A 16,966-nucleotide genomic window follows, 5' to 3' on the forward strand; every position below is an offset into this window, starting at 1 on the left:
AAAGAAGAATCGTGGGGTAATAGATCGAAATTAAAGTTTAGGCATCTTTTTGTAAATCTCGAACAAGATCAATGAAGTAATTATATATTTTTTCTTTTTAAAATCTAAATATGACTTGGCCCTTAATTCAACAACAACATGTCAATTAGATTCTACAAAGTGAGGTCAGACGAGGATAGAGCGTACACACTAAAGAGGTTGTTTCTCAATAAATACAGACTCGGTACAAATAATATACTCCGATCTCATTTTATATATCCTCATTTTCTTTTTGCTCCATTTAAAAAATAATATTATTTTTTAATAGTTGACAACTATTTTATAACATCATCTCTATTTTATTTTTACTAGATTCCACTTAATAAAAAAAATAATTAAAAAATAAATATTAAAGTAACTTTAAAAGAAATAGTTTTATAAACTTTATAAAATAATTATTTATTTTCAATCAAATGCAACAATGAGAGACTTGACCCTTAATTATTTCAATTTGTTTATCTAATTTATAAAGTGAATTTTATCCTCCATTTGATTTTAAATGGTAAATTTAATACATGAAAATATAATTAATCTGTTCAAATTTGGATGGTATATTGAGTCGTTTAAGTTTGAGCGTCCTATTGATTTGTGCCTTTACAATAGTACATTGTATAATCAACCATGTCGGAACAAACGGCGGCGGCGGCGGCATTGGGTCATTCAGTAATACCTATAGTGAACAAGCTGCAAGACATATTCGCACAGCTTGGAAATCAATCAACCATTGAGCTGCCGCAAGTGGCTGTTGTAGGGAGTCAGAGTAGTGGGAAATCAAGTGTGCTTGAAGCACTAGTAGGTCGTGATTTTTTGCCTAGAGGTTCTGATATTTGTACTAGGCGTCCACTTGTTCTACAGCTTCTTCAGATTAAGCGTAATAATAATAATAATGATGGTAATGATGAGGAATGGGGAGAGTTTTTGCACCATCCTGGCAAACGTTTTCACGATTTCAATGAAATTCGGTCGGAGATTCAGGTATTTTTGAATTGCAAGACTTCTATTAGATGGATTTAAACTGGGTGCACTGCAATGTATGTTAAATTCTCAATTTCCTGACACTCTATTTGGATGTTTGTTACGTATTGTTCATAATGCATGGTATTGTATTGTTTTAATGCCTTGTTACATAATGTCATACATCAATAATTTGAATGATAAACCTATCAGAAAAGTAAGGTATGAGTAGAGTTACAATGAAAAGTTAGGGGAAATGATAAAGTAGGATTATTAAGTACGTACTAAGTAACGACAAAATGAGAAAAAAGGTTATAAGGTGTAGACGCGACCACACCAAATCGGTCGTCACACAAAATGAGACTTCTCATTGTCACCTAATGATGGATTTAACGATATGATATAATAAAATTTAAGTGACAATTAAAACAAACATTGTATTTAAACTAACAACACAATAAAAATATATGATACAATAGGTCACAACCACCCAAACAAACTTACCATATGTATGCATGGTGCAAGAGGAAAGTAGTTAGTTTAATTGAATAGCAAATGTATTCTTCCAACTCCTAACTAGCCTCATATACTGAATCAACCTATGCAGTAGGTTATGACTATCAGGGGATTAACAATACTAAAGAAAAAAGATGTTTGAGTTCCTATCTATTATTAGGCTTACTGGTTTACTAAATCTTCTTTCCTCTTATGAATTGCTTTTGCCGGATTTTGATTAGTGATCATTAGAAGATGAAGGGTTATTCAGAAGACTCAAGTTCTTATTAACCCTTGTCCTTCCCGAGCACTATTACTAACAACAACAACATACCCAGTGTATTCGCACAAAGTGGGGTCTGGGGAGGGCAAAATCTACGCAGTCCATACCACTACCTCGGATGAAGTAGAGAGGCTGTTTCCGATAGACCCCTGACTCGGGACAAGTAACAATATATGAAAAACATAAATCAGCAAACAAAATGGGATAACACACCAATAGAAAATAAAAGAAACACCCACAGAGTAATGCTATACATGATCTATCTGGGAATCCCAAACATCACCAAGACACCACGAACGAGAAACTACAAGCCACATGCCCGAACCACCTTAGCTGCACTTTCCGCATCTTGTCTTCCACTGAAGCCACTCCCACCTTCTCCTGAATACTCTCATTCCTAACCCTATCTCTCCTAGTAAGTCTACACATCTATCGCATCATCCTCATTTCCGCCACCTTCGACTTTTAGATATGGGATGTCTTGACTGGCCAACACTTCGCTCCATACAACATAGTCAGTCGAACTGCCACTCTGTGGAACTTGCCTTTCAGTTTAGGAGGCACCATCTCATCGCACAAGACACCCGAAGCGAGCCTCCATTTCAATCACCCTGCACCAATACGGTGTGTGACATACTCGTCAATCTCTCCATTCTCTTGAATCATAGAACAAGATACTTAGAACTATCACTCTTCCGAATGGCCTGGAAATCTAGCTCCACTACCACGTTAGCCTCATGCGTCAAGTCACTGAACTTGCACTCTAAGTATTCCGTCCTGGCCCTGCTCAACCGAAACCCTTTGGTGTCTAGAGTCTGTCTCCAAACCTTCAACTTACCCTTAACTCCTCCCCGGATCTCGTCAATTAGAACTACATCATCAGCAAATAACATACACCAAGACCTCCCCTTGAAATGTTAAAAGTTATGATGTGCATTGATCTAGTTACCGCACTTCTCAATTCTTTTATACGGGTTCATTTATCTATGCAGTTGTAGAAAAAACCTAATTTATCTTAAGAGATTAGTATTAAGTATATTTTTATGAAGTAGACTAAATTATTAAGTATTGAAACTACACCTCAGTAAAAAAAACTAGTTCATCATCTTTCAATTGTGAGAATAGCTAATTTATCTTTAGGGGCTAAATTATTAAGTGTTTATTTTTATGAAATAGACTATATTGCCAATTACTGTGAACTGTCCTCAGTCAAGAAGTAGTTGTAGTTGGTCACCCTCTCTATGTCCTGTCCATTAATTCAAGTCATTGATTGTTTGATCTATTTACCCCTTTATCTTATGGGTGTAAACCGATGTCGTTTAAATTGTGTTGCTAATTATGATGATATTATTGGTTAGATGTTATTGTACGCGAACCCCGAGAATCACTCATCTCAAATTGTAAAATAGTGTGTTGGCATCTCATTTGTATACTTCTCCCACTAATTTAGTAGTTACATATCGACGCTCCTCTTTCTTTTGCATGGGATTCACTTTGATCATGGCAATATGTCATTGAAAAACTACGCGAATATAAGTCATCTTTCAAAGGGATAATGTTCTTTCCCTATTGTAATATAGCAAGGAGAAATGGTAGTTCTGAGATTACTGGGTTTGCTGCTGCTGTGCATCAGTTATGTTTAAATAAGATAGTTATTAAACTGACCGTGGAGTTTGATTTGGAAATATATGCATAGTAACATCTAGTGGCAAGGATTGCATGAGGGAAGGACACTCACCATAATGCATCTGAGTGTATTGCTCATGTGATATCTTTTCCTTGAAATTTCAGTAATTCGTTCTCTTCTCTAACTGCCAATCTTTCATCATCGGCATTAGGCCGAGACAGAACGGGAAGCTGGAGCAAATAAAGGTGTCTCGGACAAGCAGATAAGGTTGAAAATTTTCTCACCAAATGTTATTGATATTACTCTAGTGGATTTGCCCGGCATAACAAAGGTGCCTGTTGGAGATCAACCTTCTGATATTGAAGCTCGGATCAGAACAATGATTTTGTCGTATATTAAGCTCCCAAGCTGCTTAATATTGGCTGTAACACCGGCTAATTCAGACTTAGCCAACTCAGATGCTCTTCAGATTGCTGGGAGTGCTGACCCTGATGGTATGTTGCAACATTATATTCTATGCTAGAGAGTTTAGTTGTTTAGGTGCTTTCTTACATGAGAGATTCTTCTTGCAGGTTATCGAACCATTGGAGTCATCACAAAGGTTAGCATCAAAGGAAATGAATTTCATCCTTGTGTTGATTATATCTTTTCCCTGATAATTCTTTTAAATCGGTTGGATTTCCATTGTTTCCGCAGTTGGACATCATGGATAGGGGTACTGATGCTCGTAACTTTTTACTTGGAAAAGTGATTCCCCTTCGACTTGGTTATGTTGGTATAGTGAATCGTAATCAGGAGGTAATACATCCAGCTACCCTTTTGATGGAAAATATGGTTTATCTCATGGGATTTTGCTTTTTCTTGATTTTTGCTCATCTGAGCTTTCATTTGTTTGTTTTGGAGTTGAATAAGAGGTTACTGTATTTCTTTTAAAACCTTTTTTTCGTATTATGCATATTCTGATCGGTGTAGAACCAAAAATGAAAAATTCTCCGATTTCTTAATGGATATCGACAGTCTTTATGGCCTGCATGAGGCACCTCTACCAAGTTTTCTTTTCCCCGGGAGTGAGTTTGTTTATCTAATTGCATCTTTTTGACACTCTTACTAAATTTAAGCTGATACCTTTACAGATATGTGGTTTTGACCATTTTCATGGTCATCTTTGCACAACAAAATCTTCAACTTTAGGACAAGAAATTCTGTAATGCTGGCATACTTATTTTTCAAATAATGTGCTGTAGATTGCATAATTCCCTTCATGTCTGAAACATGGGATACATTTCAGGTCTCATTTTCTTTTAAATCTCTTGACTGCTAAACTGGTATTGAGCTGCTAGCTTTTCATTTTGTTGTATGATTTTCTTTTTTGAACAAAAAGTGTTCTTTATTGAATACCACAAACCAATGTTTTATTTTGAATCCTTAAATAATGCAATTATTTTTTAAGGATAATTAAAAGCACTAATAGGGTGCCCTAACCCAAAAGCCAAGGAAAAAAGGACTCTTTTTGAAGCATCTACAATTAAACCTATGATGGATCAATAGAGGCAATAAGCCGTTCAAGCTTTATGATTCCTTTCTGCACTCTTTCCTTTTGTGTGAAAAGAGAAGAGTCTAAGGCACTTGTAGCACCCTATAATAGATCTAAAGAACAGATGAATGAATAGAGAAAATTATAGCCCTTGAACGCCAGAAGGAGACCAAAACGAGTGTCAAGATACAATGCAACTTTAGAGTAGTGAAAAAACTTGAAAATCTTAAAATTTGTATTCAAATGCAGAAGATCTTAGCAGCCAGATCATAATATACAACAATTCTACTTTGTGTACTGCTTGTAGTAGTCTGGATTTATTAGTATATACAAGTACAGTTGAAGATTTTGTTAATCAGGGAGAAAAGTATGGGGTAGCAAGATAACAGTGTGCTACATATGAGCAATAGTATCTGTGTGCATATATATCATAAATATTCGTATATACTTGCTTTATAAGATTTTAATACCATAGCTGAATTATTCAAAACAGGATATTATGATGAACCAAAGTATTAAGGATGCACTTGTAGCTGAGGAGAAATTCTTCTGCAGCCGTCCTGTATGTTTTCTACCATCTCTTATTTAGTTGATTTCATGTCTATATCCATTAACTATTTCCTATTTTATGATTTTATCTATTTTTTTCGTGCAGGTGTATAATGATCTTGCAGATCGTTGTGGTGTACCTCAATTAGCAAAAAAGTTGAACCAGGTAATCTGTGCTGGTCAAAGTAACAGTGATTCTTCTTTTCTTGGGTTGCCACATTCCGCGCATTACATCCTTGTAGGACCGAATATTTAACAAAAACATGAAACCACAATAAGAAAGGGAGTGGGGATGCGGGCAATTAGTAACTTATAATTTTCATCCTCTGAAGGTTTTTCTGAGTTTTAAAATGTCATTGGCATGTTGAATTCAAAAGAAAGGAAGTGGCGTTGAGGGCAAAAAGTTATGTTTCAAGGAATACTTAAACATGCTTACCTTGTCACTGGTGGTTGTAAAAAAGAACATTTTTGGCACAGTAACCATGTCTGTTATGGCACACGAGAAGCACATCATGGACGTTTGTACATGTAGTGTATAATTTCCTTTTGTTATACCTTCCTTTGTTGGGTTTCCAGTTATATACCACGCTGCTTATTTCGTCTTGAAAATAAGCATCAAAATCTGGACCCTCTTTTCTGTATGACAAATCCTAGTTGCATGTTCTGTATGTGTCATCTGGTCTCCTAATACGTACCTTGCTGTTTTATTCTAAAAAATACATGCCTTGCTTTTTGTTGGATGAGAGTGGTGTATTCCTTGTGATTTTTACCTATTTCTGGGGTTATTTTCTCTAAATATGAGTTAATGCTGTCTTTCCTAGTTAAGGTTGCACCTTTTTTACTTGCATTTGTGGAGCAGATTCCTGCTGTCTTTTTGTTGTTTAGATGTAGTTGTCACCCACCTTCACCCAAATCCCAGCCATTGTCCTATTCCAAGGGAAATGCAAATTTCCCATGCATGCTGTTTGCTTTCTAGTTGTGGTATGGCACATCTTGTTGCTTTGAAATGAGATATTAACTTGAACTTCTTGTTTAATGCAGATTTTGGTGCAACACATCAAAACACTTCTTCCAGGATTGAAATCACGCATCAGTGCTGCACTTGTGTCTGCTGTAAAGGAGCACGCTAGCTATGGGGAGATCACGGAGTCAAAGGTAACTTCTTTTGTCTTCCCTACTTTGCTAGGTACTTGCCTGAAGTTCTGGGGAATTTGTTGTCATATCACTTCCAGTTGTTGAATCTTGGAGGGTTTCTTTCTGCTAGGTTCACTGTAATTTGTTCAGCTAGTCTTTCTGAACTATTTATTGACATCGTTGTACTAATGCCCTGAATCTAGGCTGGTATGGGTGCTCTAGTTCTGAACATTCTTTCCAAGTACAGTGAAGGTAATATATCCTAAACCTTGCTATATCTGATAGTAGTCATCTACTAGATTCTATCTCCTATAACTAATGTTGCTTTCCAATATAAAATATCATATGAACGGACCATTTACACCTCTAACCTTATTACCAGTGTCTATCTTTTTAATGTTGTTGTTTTTTTTGTTTGGGTTGAGAGCAGCATTCTCTTCAATGATAGAAGGCAAAAATGAAGAGATGTCAACTTCTGAGCTGTCTGGTGGAGCAAGAATTCATTACATTTTCCAGGAAATATTTGTGAAGAGCTTGGAGGTGCACTTCTTTCAATGTTTGAAATGCCTACTTTATTCTTTTCTTCCTTGGAGAATTAAAATTCATCTATAGACTTGCTAAGGTGTGCACATAAATGACATTGATGCCATTTTTGTCAATTCGTAGCTAGTATATATGCTTTTGTTGGTATGTCCAACCCTGGATGGGCTTATAATGCTTTTGTTGTGCATTAAATTTTAATCAGTACGGTCTTCATAAATTGTTGCTAAGGGCTGTGCACACATACAATCCATAAATAATATTCCTCATAAAGTTGGTTTTCATCCAGGAAAATAGCCGCATAATTGATAGTCTTTTATTGACTAGCTCCTTCTGTCAATAAACCACAAATATTTACAATAGGGTATCCTCATATACAAGCATTCTAAATCTTCAAGGCTGTAAAAAAATGTGAATGACAGGCACAAGAACTTTTCAGTAACTTTGCATAATCAGTATGGTGATGCGTATAATTGGAGTGTTTATCCTAGGTTTAGTTGCGTATCAAATTTCATCAGATTTCTCTTTCTCTTGCAGGAAGTTGATCCTTGTGAAGATTTAACTGATGATGACATTCGAACTGCCATTCAAAATGCAACGGGTCCCAAATCTGCTTTGTTTGTGCCAGAAGTAACTCCAAAGCATAAACCTGTTCTTTGCGTTTGCTTTTGAGCCAATAGTTCAACATTTTCTCGAATACTTGCTGCAGTATTTATGACAACTGGTTGGTTGCATCTTAATTATTGTGTTAATAAGCAGGTCCCATTTGAAGTTCTCATCCGAAAGCAAATAGCACGTTTAATGGAACCAAGTTTTCAGTGTGCAAGATTTATATATGATGAGCTGGTTAAAGTAGGCCATTGTTGACTACCTTTTTATTCCGGTAATTCATTCTTATAATGTTATTCTTACTTGAATGATTCCTTTGTAGATGAGCCATCGCTGTATGGTCAATGAGTTGCAACGGTTTCCAATTTTGAGAAAGCGCATGGATGAGGTTATAGGAAATTTTTTGCGTGAAGGACTGGGACCTTCGGAAGTAATGATTGGACACATTATTGAGATGGAGGTATGTCAAAATGTTGGGTGTTTTATTTGGTTTTGCTTATACTTAAATACAAAACGGGTTTCATCTATGATCAAGTTTATTGAATTGATTGATAAATGTCAACCTTTTTTTTTAATATTAAGCTAGAATTCCAATCCATTCTTTCCTTAAAAATCACAATTGAATTTTGCGACTGTCGTATTGCTCTGCAGTTCAAGTTAACTAATGGTTTCAGGGTCTATGCTCATCTAATATCTCAGATAAAAAATTAGCTCATTGCATAGTTTTCAAAAGCATCTTGCTCGAAAAGCTTGTGAATTGCTTTAGCAAATCACTAAAATTCTTGTGAATCTTTTGCTGTTAAAATATTTATATTTTTGAACTTAATTATTTTTTCTGTTGCAGATGGATTACATAAATACTTCACATCCAAATTTTATTGGTGGTAATAAAGCTCACGAGATGGCGTTACAGCAGGTCAAGTCATCTAGGATTGTAGCATCAAATCCAAGTCAGAAAGTAAATGCTTCATTTGCTGTTTCACAGATTTTTGCAATTGGTCTTGCAAATTATGTCATACTGATGTCAATTTTGTGTTTGTATATTGCTACTCAGGACGGAGTAGATCTAGAAAAAGCGCCAACCTCTGAAAGAAGTCTAAAATCACGTGCTATCCTTGCCAGATCAGTCGGTGGTTTTGTCCCTGATCAGGTTGGCCTTTTCTGCTTCATAATCTCCAAGTTTGTTTTCTTCATCGTCTCCCTGATTGACATAGCACTTTTTTGAAATATCAAGTTGTAAGAAACTTAAATTATTTGCATTGACTAGTGTTCTTTTTTGACTGGGAACAGGTTGTTCGGCTTGCTCCAGAGGTCGAGAAAACTACAGTGTCAGGTGTGTTGCCATCTGGTGATACATGATGTGTCATATACGTCACATGTTTGTTTCATGAACATACATGAGTTGTTAGTTATTTTGACAAGTATCTTATTGACAAAAAAGGAATGAATATTGTATAAAAGGAATGCAAATGTGGCTTTATGAAAAAGTCCGTCCCTGTGTAGCTTATGGTACTCTTTAGTTTGTCGGACGCCATGAATTTTTCTGTTGCTGCTTATTACAAATTTATTTCCTTTTTCTGGACTCCTTATAATCTTTACAATTTTCTTTTTTGCTGGGTCTTATTGCCAAAGTAATTGTTGACATATTTTCATTAGGATCAAATGTTGGTTCAAGTTGGAGAATATCATCAATATTTGGTGGCTCGAACAATCGTCCATCTGTAAAAGACAATTTCATTAGCAAGCAATTCAGTGATCCTGTACAGAGCATCGACCATACTTTCTCAATGATCCACTTGAGAGAGGTATGAGTTTTGAAGGCCCTCTCTACTGTATGGTTTCTTAATGGATTAGCTTGGTGATAAAATCAAACATGACATCTCTATATGTTTTGTTTGAAGCCCCCCAGTGTCTTGAGGCCTTCAGAAACTCATTCAGATCAGGAGGCTGTTGTAATTGCCATCACAAGACTGTTATTGAGGTCATACTATGACATTGTCAGGAAGAATATTGAAGACCTAATACCTAAAGCTATCATGCATTTTCTGGTAATTCTGAATAACAATGACTCGGTCCTTTACTGATTTCATGCTTTGATGTTTCTGACATCTATGTGAGTGGCCTTTAAATGGACTAGTGCTTGGGGGTTCTTCAATTCCATCTAGTCGTAGTCTTAAGCATTCCTAAAATCTACTATTCCGTCAGTTTCTTTGTTCTGTTAAATGATAATAAAAATTCTTCCCATCTCATCGCATTCTCTTATTTCCTACTTAAAGATGTTCTCTTTCAGGCATAATTTTCAGCTCTACACTGACCCTAGAATAAGTAGTAATATCTTGTATCTTAGACAATTTAGGGACAAATTGGACAAAATAAACACTGTAATATGCTTTTTGTCATATTCTAAAAGCACGGGGGACTAGTTGTACTGTTCAGTTTGCTGCCAACAGACAAGAGGCTAATTAATATCTAGGAAAAGTAATTTTCTTTATTTTACCTTCGCTAACTTCTTATCTTCTCAACTGATCAGTCAAGTTTCCATTCAGGTCTTTTTCTCAATTGCTGATTCTGTGAAAATTGTAATTTTCTTTGTTTTATCAGGTGGAAATTTCTGTGTTGTTGGAATTGTCGATTACGTTTTGTTTGCACAATTTCTCTAAATAGCCTATATGAGTGAAAAAGTATCTGGTGTCTGTTAGCTTTATTAGACTCGAGGTGTTGTTTTTTAGTTTTTAGTAAGAATGCTCAAATGATTTTCATTTTCGATTCACAATTTTCTTGTTGACAAAAATGGTGTTATTCCGCTCTCCAGGTAAATCAGACCAAAAGAGATCTACACAATGTGTTTATCAAGAAACTTTACAGGTATTGGAAGTGGATTTTACCTCACAGGATAGTGGCTCATTGATCCTTCATTCTGCTTCTTAGCCGCATGAATTTTTATGTACTTATGTAATTGTATGTTCCTGTCAGCTTAGCCAATTCAAATGCAACATATTTTGCATGTACTCACAGTTTTATCAATGGTGCTTTCTCTTTTGCAGAGAAAACCTCCTCGAAGAAATGTTGCAAGAACCTGATGAGATAGCCACAAAGAGAAAGCGTACATGTGAGACACTTCGTGTTTTGCAGCAAGCTTTCAAGGTCAAATCTTCACCATTTTCACTTAGGAGTGTATTTTTGCATATATTACATTTCAAGGTTCACTAAGCTTTCTGAAAAAAAAGTTTGTGGTTTTGATAAGTTCCATCTTATTTTAGGCTTTTGTTTAGGAGCTAAGCAGAAAAGCTTGTCTATGTTGCGAAGAAGTATGACCACAGTAGCTCGTAACTGTACTTTTCCCTTTTTCCCATTGGCACGTACTCCTTGCGAAATCAGTTCTGCGGATATTCTATTTGCCATTGTATTCCTTGTGAAACCGTCTGCAACTATATCCTAGTGATGCTGATTCTTTATTATGTTCTGTTTTTCATCATTCTCTAGGTTTTGCTTGGCTTATGGTGATTTTACTTGTGGGTACCGTTCAGCTGGAGCTAATGTTTTCTGGTTTGCAGACGTTGGAGGAGTTACCACTTGATGCTGAAACAGTTGAAAGGGGCTATAGCTTGAGTACTGATGCGACAGGCCTTCCAAAGATTCATGGGCTTCCAACATCATCAATGTACGCTACAAGCAATGGCTCAACTGATTCATACACGTGCTCTCCTAGGAACTCTAGATTGCGCAATGCATCTCATTCAGGTGAGCTACAGATACCAATGTATGGTGGTGCAGATTCGAATGGCAGTGGGCATAATTTTGGTATATATCCAACAGTAGGTGTATAGGAGACTCAAAAAAGTTCAGTGGGTAACCCATTCATAAGTAAATTTATTTGATCTCTCCACCATCATCGAAAGCCTTCGTTGTCTCTGGTGCAGTTGGAGTGCTACTATTCTTTGTCATGGACGGTGTTTGCTAGGCTGATCTCTATTCCCTGAACTACGTAGTTCCTCTTTCTTTATCCAACTATAAACCCATTATACGAAAAAAATTAATAGGGAGTTTTTGTCTTAATAGGATGAGGCTAGTTTTGTTGCCTTTTGGTATGATAATTGGCAAATGTATCCTTCATTTGCTTTCTCAGTTTTGTCACATGCGATAATAGGAGATATCGTCATTCATCACTTGTGTATGCTATTGACGAATTCTTATCATTTTCTGAACAATTATATTCCTCTTCGAGACAGATTTCTGTTATTTGAATGCTATATTTCCGGTCTACTTTTGTGGTCAAAATTATAAACGAACATTTGAACTGGTCCCCAAGGCAATCCAAAAAAAATGCACAATAATGTGGAGTCATCAGCTATTGTAATCAACTGCTATCTACAGTTTAATCGTGCATTATTAATAATAAATTCAAATAAGACTGGATTAGCTCGCACGTCACACTGGTGGATCGTGTATTATGTAAGTATTTTCTTCACCCCCAATATAACGTGGCACTAGTCCTAATTCTAATAACAAAAACATACATATAAACATGCCTTAAGTTATACTCCATAACATCAAAAAAAAGTCTATATAATCAAAGATGACAGGTACAATATTGTATGAACAATTCACTTTGCGTCACGGTGAAACACGTATGTCACAGATAATGTTTAAATTTGTAATTACGGAGAACTACATGCAAAAGTTAGCTATTAAAATGAGAGTCATTAGAATTATTAGTAAAATCAGAATTTTTATTAAGAGTAATAATTAAATAGATAAAGCATAAAAATAATTTTAATACATATAAACAATAGAGTATAATTGTTACCTGCTAAAGAAAGTTCATGAATCCCTGGATTCTATCTCTCTCCACTATTGTTATGATTCAAGTCTCATACGTTTTAGTAAAATCATAACAAAATTCAAGCCACGGAGAATGACAGTTGGCTCTGATACCATTAATACACCCAAAACATATAGTATAAAAATCATTAATATGATATAAAAATAAGTAATCAATAATAATATACCAAAGTGAGTGAATGAAAAATTATTTTTAATCTTTTATTCATGTTGACTATTTATAGCCAAGTACAACATTATCTATATCAAAAGGTGAATAGTGACTTGGCTAATGAACCAATATCAAAACATGTCATATGTTCAATTCTTTGGACACATGGACTTCCATACTTTTTTTAGCACCCCCTTAAATGACCATATAAAAGAAAATCTATTGAATACGCATTTGAGTATTGCCTCATTAAAAACTTTATTACAAAAAATCTAGTGGAATAAAAATCTTCGTTAAGAAAAAAAGAGTACAACGCGTATTCTTACTCCCCTTGATGAAGACCTCGATTCAACTAGTTCGGTCTTCACATTCTAATCTTGTGTGCCATCTTCTTAAAGGTTGAAATTGGTAAAGATTTTGTGAACAAATCTGTTGAATTGTCACTTAAACGGATGTGTTATACATCAATATCACCATTTTTCTGGAGATATGTGTGAAGAATAACTTTGCCGCAATGTGCTTCATCCTATCTCCCTTTATAAAACCTCCTTTTAATTGAGTTATGCATGCTGCATTTTCTTCAAATATGATTGTAGGTAGGGGTGTGTAAAAATCGAACCGACTGATAAACCGAATCGATAAAAATGTTATTGGGTTAACGATTTTTTATTGGTTTTATAAAAAAATTTATTGGGTAAACGGTTCTGTTTCGGTTTTAGCTTATTGGGTTATCGGTTAAACCGATAACCCAATAAGGATATACTAAATTATTGTTTTATCGGTTTTATTTATGTTTTATCCTAATTAGGATTTAATTTTTTTTCTAACTAATATTCAGTTCAAGTTTGAAGATTCTTGTAAACTAAAATGCATTGCATAGGATTTTGGCGATAATTAAGATTTTATTTTTTTATGTTAGTTGTTACTATTTCTATTTTATAAGTATTTTCTTATTGGTTAAACCGAAAATCAAACTGTTAAGGACCAAAAACCGATAAACCGAAACCGATAAGAAAATATCTTATTGGTTGGTTATTGGTTTTACATATTTAAAAATCAAAAATCGATAAACCGAACCAATAACACATAAAATTGAACCGAACCGACAGATGCACACCCCTAATTGTAGGTATCTTGATATCAAGCTTCAGGCCACATCTTTCTTTGATGGAATGTATCATTGATCTTAGTCATATGCATTCTCTACTTGCCTCATGAATAACTATTATCTCAGCATGATTTGAAGATGTAGCAACGATAGACTGCTTTGTAGATCGTCATGATAAAGTGGTACCTCCGTATGTAAATACATGGCCTGTTTGAGATCGTGCTTTATGTGGGTCAGATAAATATCCTGCATCTACATGACCAACAAGATCTGGACTAGCTTGGTTAGTATAAAACAAACTCATAACAATAGTCCCTTTTAGGTATCTCAATATCTACAAAGCATCGTCTTTTCAAGATCTTTCATTTCAAATTCTTTCTTTAGATATGCAATTGCCTTTTGGACCACTTCTGGAGTCCGAATGAGATTTATATCATCCACATAAACAATGATTATAACAAACCTGGATGTTGTTTTATTAATGAAAATATAAGGACAAATGACATCATTTATATAATCTTCACTTTTTAAGTACTCACTAAGGCGATTATACCACATATGTCCTGATTGTTTTAGACCATATAACGATCTTTGTAATCTGATTGAAAACAATTCTCAAGACTTTGAACTATATATTTCAGGCATTTTTAATCCTTTTGGGATACTCATGTAAATATCATTATCAAGTGAATCATAAAGATAAGCTGTAACCACATCCATTAGATAAATTTTAAGATTTTTATGTACAGCTAGAACAATGAGATATCGAAATATCATTTCATCCATAATGGGTGAATATGTTTCTTCATAGTCAATATCCGGTCTTTGAGAGAATCCTTGTACAACAAGGCGTGCCTTGTATCTTACAATTTCATTTTTCTCATTTTTTTTTTACGTACAAAAATCCATTTATAGCCGACTGATTTTACACTATCTGGGGTTTGGACTACAGGTCCAAAAACCTCTCGTTTAGCAAGTGAGTTCAATTCTGATTGAATTGTCTCTTGCCATTTTGGCTAATCTTTTCTTCGTCGATATTCTTCGACAGATAGAGGTTTAAGGTCCTTATTGTCTTGCATAATATTTAGTGTGACATTATATACAAAAATATTATCAGTGGCGATGATCATAAAATATCCCCATGTATACATTTTAGAAAAAGAGGGGATTCTACGCCAACTTTCAGTGGCGATGGCCTAGTTATCAGTTTGCCTTGATAACAAGTAGCACATGAAAATTCATCACTTGCAAGAATCTTCAGGTTCTTTAATGGGTGCCCATTTGAATTTTCAATGATTTGTCTCATCATTATTGAGCCAGGATGGCCTATTTGATCATGCCAAAGCGCAAACGTATTTAGATCGGTAAACTTCTGATTTACGATAGAGTGTGCTTCAACTGTACTAATTTCTGCACAGTATAAGCCGGAAGCCAGAGTTGATAATCTCTCCAACATTTGTTTTTAACCTGAGACATTCTTGGTAATACCAAGATATTCAACATTCATTTCATTTAGAGAAAAGACATTTCCCCCCCCCCCCCCCTGAACTTGTCCACCCAACTCACTTTAGCACTTAAACTTAACTTCCATTTATTTACCCCCTTAACATCTTTAAATTGTATTATTTTCACCCCTTTAGCTGACGTGGAATTAAAAAAAAACTATATTTTTTATTTAAAAATACATGTGGACCCACTTTTTAATATATATATATATATATATATATATATATATATATATATATATATATTAATACTAATAAATTTTTTTATAAAAAACCATCTTCTTCATACCTTATGTAATACCCCGTATTTTTGTGCTAGAATTCTAACCGTCGTTCCTGTGCGTCTAAGCTCTAATCCAAGTGATTCTCACGTGAATACAAGTTGCATGATCATTATCCTAGTCTATGGAGTAGTTAGAGGTGGAAAATGTTTATAGCAATGACCTAGAACAAGGTTGAGCTAAGACCAATTGATTCATCCAAAGTTTGACATTCAATTCTACAAGGGTCAACTTTAAACGTGAATATCTCTTAATATACATGGAATTTTTCATATCAAGACCTATCAAATTGTAGATGATTGAATTAACTTTCCAACGATACCAATTTCGCAAAAATCCGATACCCGAGCGAAGAGTTATGCCCATTTTTGTGAGAGGCAGTAAGGGTGTACGATGGGCAATGCGCCACCCAATCAAATGTGTGCGATTGGGAGTGCGAGGCACACTTAAATGTCTGCCATAAGGTGTGCGACGCACACCTTAAGATCTGCCATGGGTTGTGCGCCGCATACCTCACTTCCAAGTGCCAAAAACACCCCTATATATGTCTATAACATGTGATTAAACTCCTATAACACCAAAATAAGTTTACTTTCTCTCAGAATCACCAAGAACATTCATTAGGGTTTCAACCTAAAAATTCAAATATCTCAAGATTCAGCCATGAGTTTTCAATAATTCTTCGAGATTCAGAATCCCCATTCCGAGGGCTACAAGAAACACTCATTATTTTCACGAATAAAGTCTCAAGGTCAAGAGTTCATTCAAAGCTTCAAGTTTAAGGTATGTGGGTTTTTCAACAAGAACACTCTTTCGTTGTTGTGCCCAGAAATACTTTCTTTTACGAAGTTATGGATTTCATATGTTTTACTATGATTTTGAAGCATGAACTTATATCCTATATTGATTATCACGAGATTATGATATTTTTGATTTTAGAAGCGGAATTATATGAGAATGATGATATTTTGTGCCTTATAACTGAATTTTCCAGATTTTGAAGGGATTTGTATATGTTTATGATGTAAAGCTTGAATCTTAATAAGTTTTAATGTGATATTGAGACATGAGTTTTGAACTCTATTTGACATTGTTGTTTTTCGAGAAATCATGTGTTATAAACACCTTGAGTTTGAATGATTTGAGATGATGAAGAAGCTTTGACCTTTCGATCATAAAAAGGGGTGTTTTTGAACCCGAGATGAGAAAAGAAATCTACTTTTATTGATTATTAAGAAAAGGGTAGCAAGATGGCTCCCATTGTGAATTTTTGAACTGTTTATTAGTGGATTTTCTTTTGAAAAGATCTGAGCTA

The 16,966-nt window shown here is 35.0% G+C and overlaps 1 protein-coding gene across 2 annotated transcripts; it reads left to right on the plus strand.

Annotated features, from left to right (window-relative positions):
* The first annotated feature begins 418 nt into the window (after nt 1–418).
* LOC107840272 (dynamin-related protein 3A) lies at nt 419–11,992 on the plus strand. Of its 2 annotated transcripts, none has more exons than XM_016684091.2 (20): nt 419–1,014; nt 3,610–3,892; nt 3,971–3,999; nt 4,095–4,196; nt 5,426–5,494; nt 5,588–5,647; nt 6,523–6,636; nt 6,819–6,867; nt 7,046–7,155; nt 7,693–7,785; nt 7,915–8,007; nt 8,087–8,224; nt 8,609–8,722; nt 8,819–8,914; nt 9,055–9,097; nt 9,421–9,569; nt 9,666–9,812; nt 10,577–10,629; nt 10,809–10,908; nt 11,319–11,992. In XM_016684091.2, the coding sequence occupies exons 1-20, from the start codon at nt 661–663 to the stop codon at nt 11,589–11,591; spliced, it is 2,469 nt and encodes an 822-aa protein (XP_016539577.1). In that variant the 5' UTR covers nt 419–660; the 3' UTR covers nt 11,592–11,992. The 2 variants fall into 2 exon arrangements, with proteins under 2 accessions (XP_016539577.1, XP_047251030.1); XM_047395074.1 differs by having other exon boundaries at nt 477–1,014; nt 11,248–11,992.
* The last annotated feature ends 4,974 nt before the right edge of the window (nt 11,993–16,966 follow it).

Source organism: Capsicum annuum, chromosome 8, assembly GCF_002878395.1.
Source record: "Capsicum annuum cultivar UCD-10X-F1 chromosome 8, UCD10Xv1.1, whole genome shotgun sequence".
Taxonomy (NCBI): Eukaryota; Viridiplantae; Streptophyta; class Magnoliopsida; order Solanales; family Solanaceae; genus Capsicum; species Capsicum annuum.

Bases quoted from the DNA above. Each gene is read 5' to 3' on its own strand.
- LOC107840272 (XM_016684091.2), top strand. From the start codon at position 661: ATGTCGGAACAAACGGCGGCGGCGGCGGCATTGGGTCATTCAGTAATA. The intron at 8,225-8,608 runs GTATGTCAAAAT...TTTCTGTTGCAG, and splicing joins GACACATTATTGAGATGGAG to ATGGATTACATAAATACTTC. The intron at 9,813-10,576 runs GTAATTCTGAAT...TCCGCTCTCCAG, and splicing joins AAGCTATCATGCATTTTCTG to GTAAATCAGACCAAAAGAGA.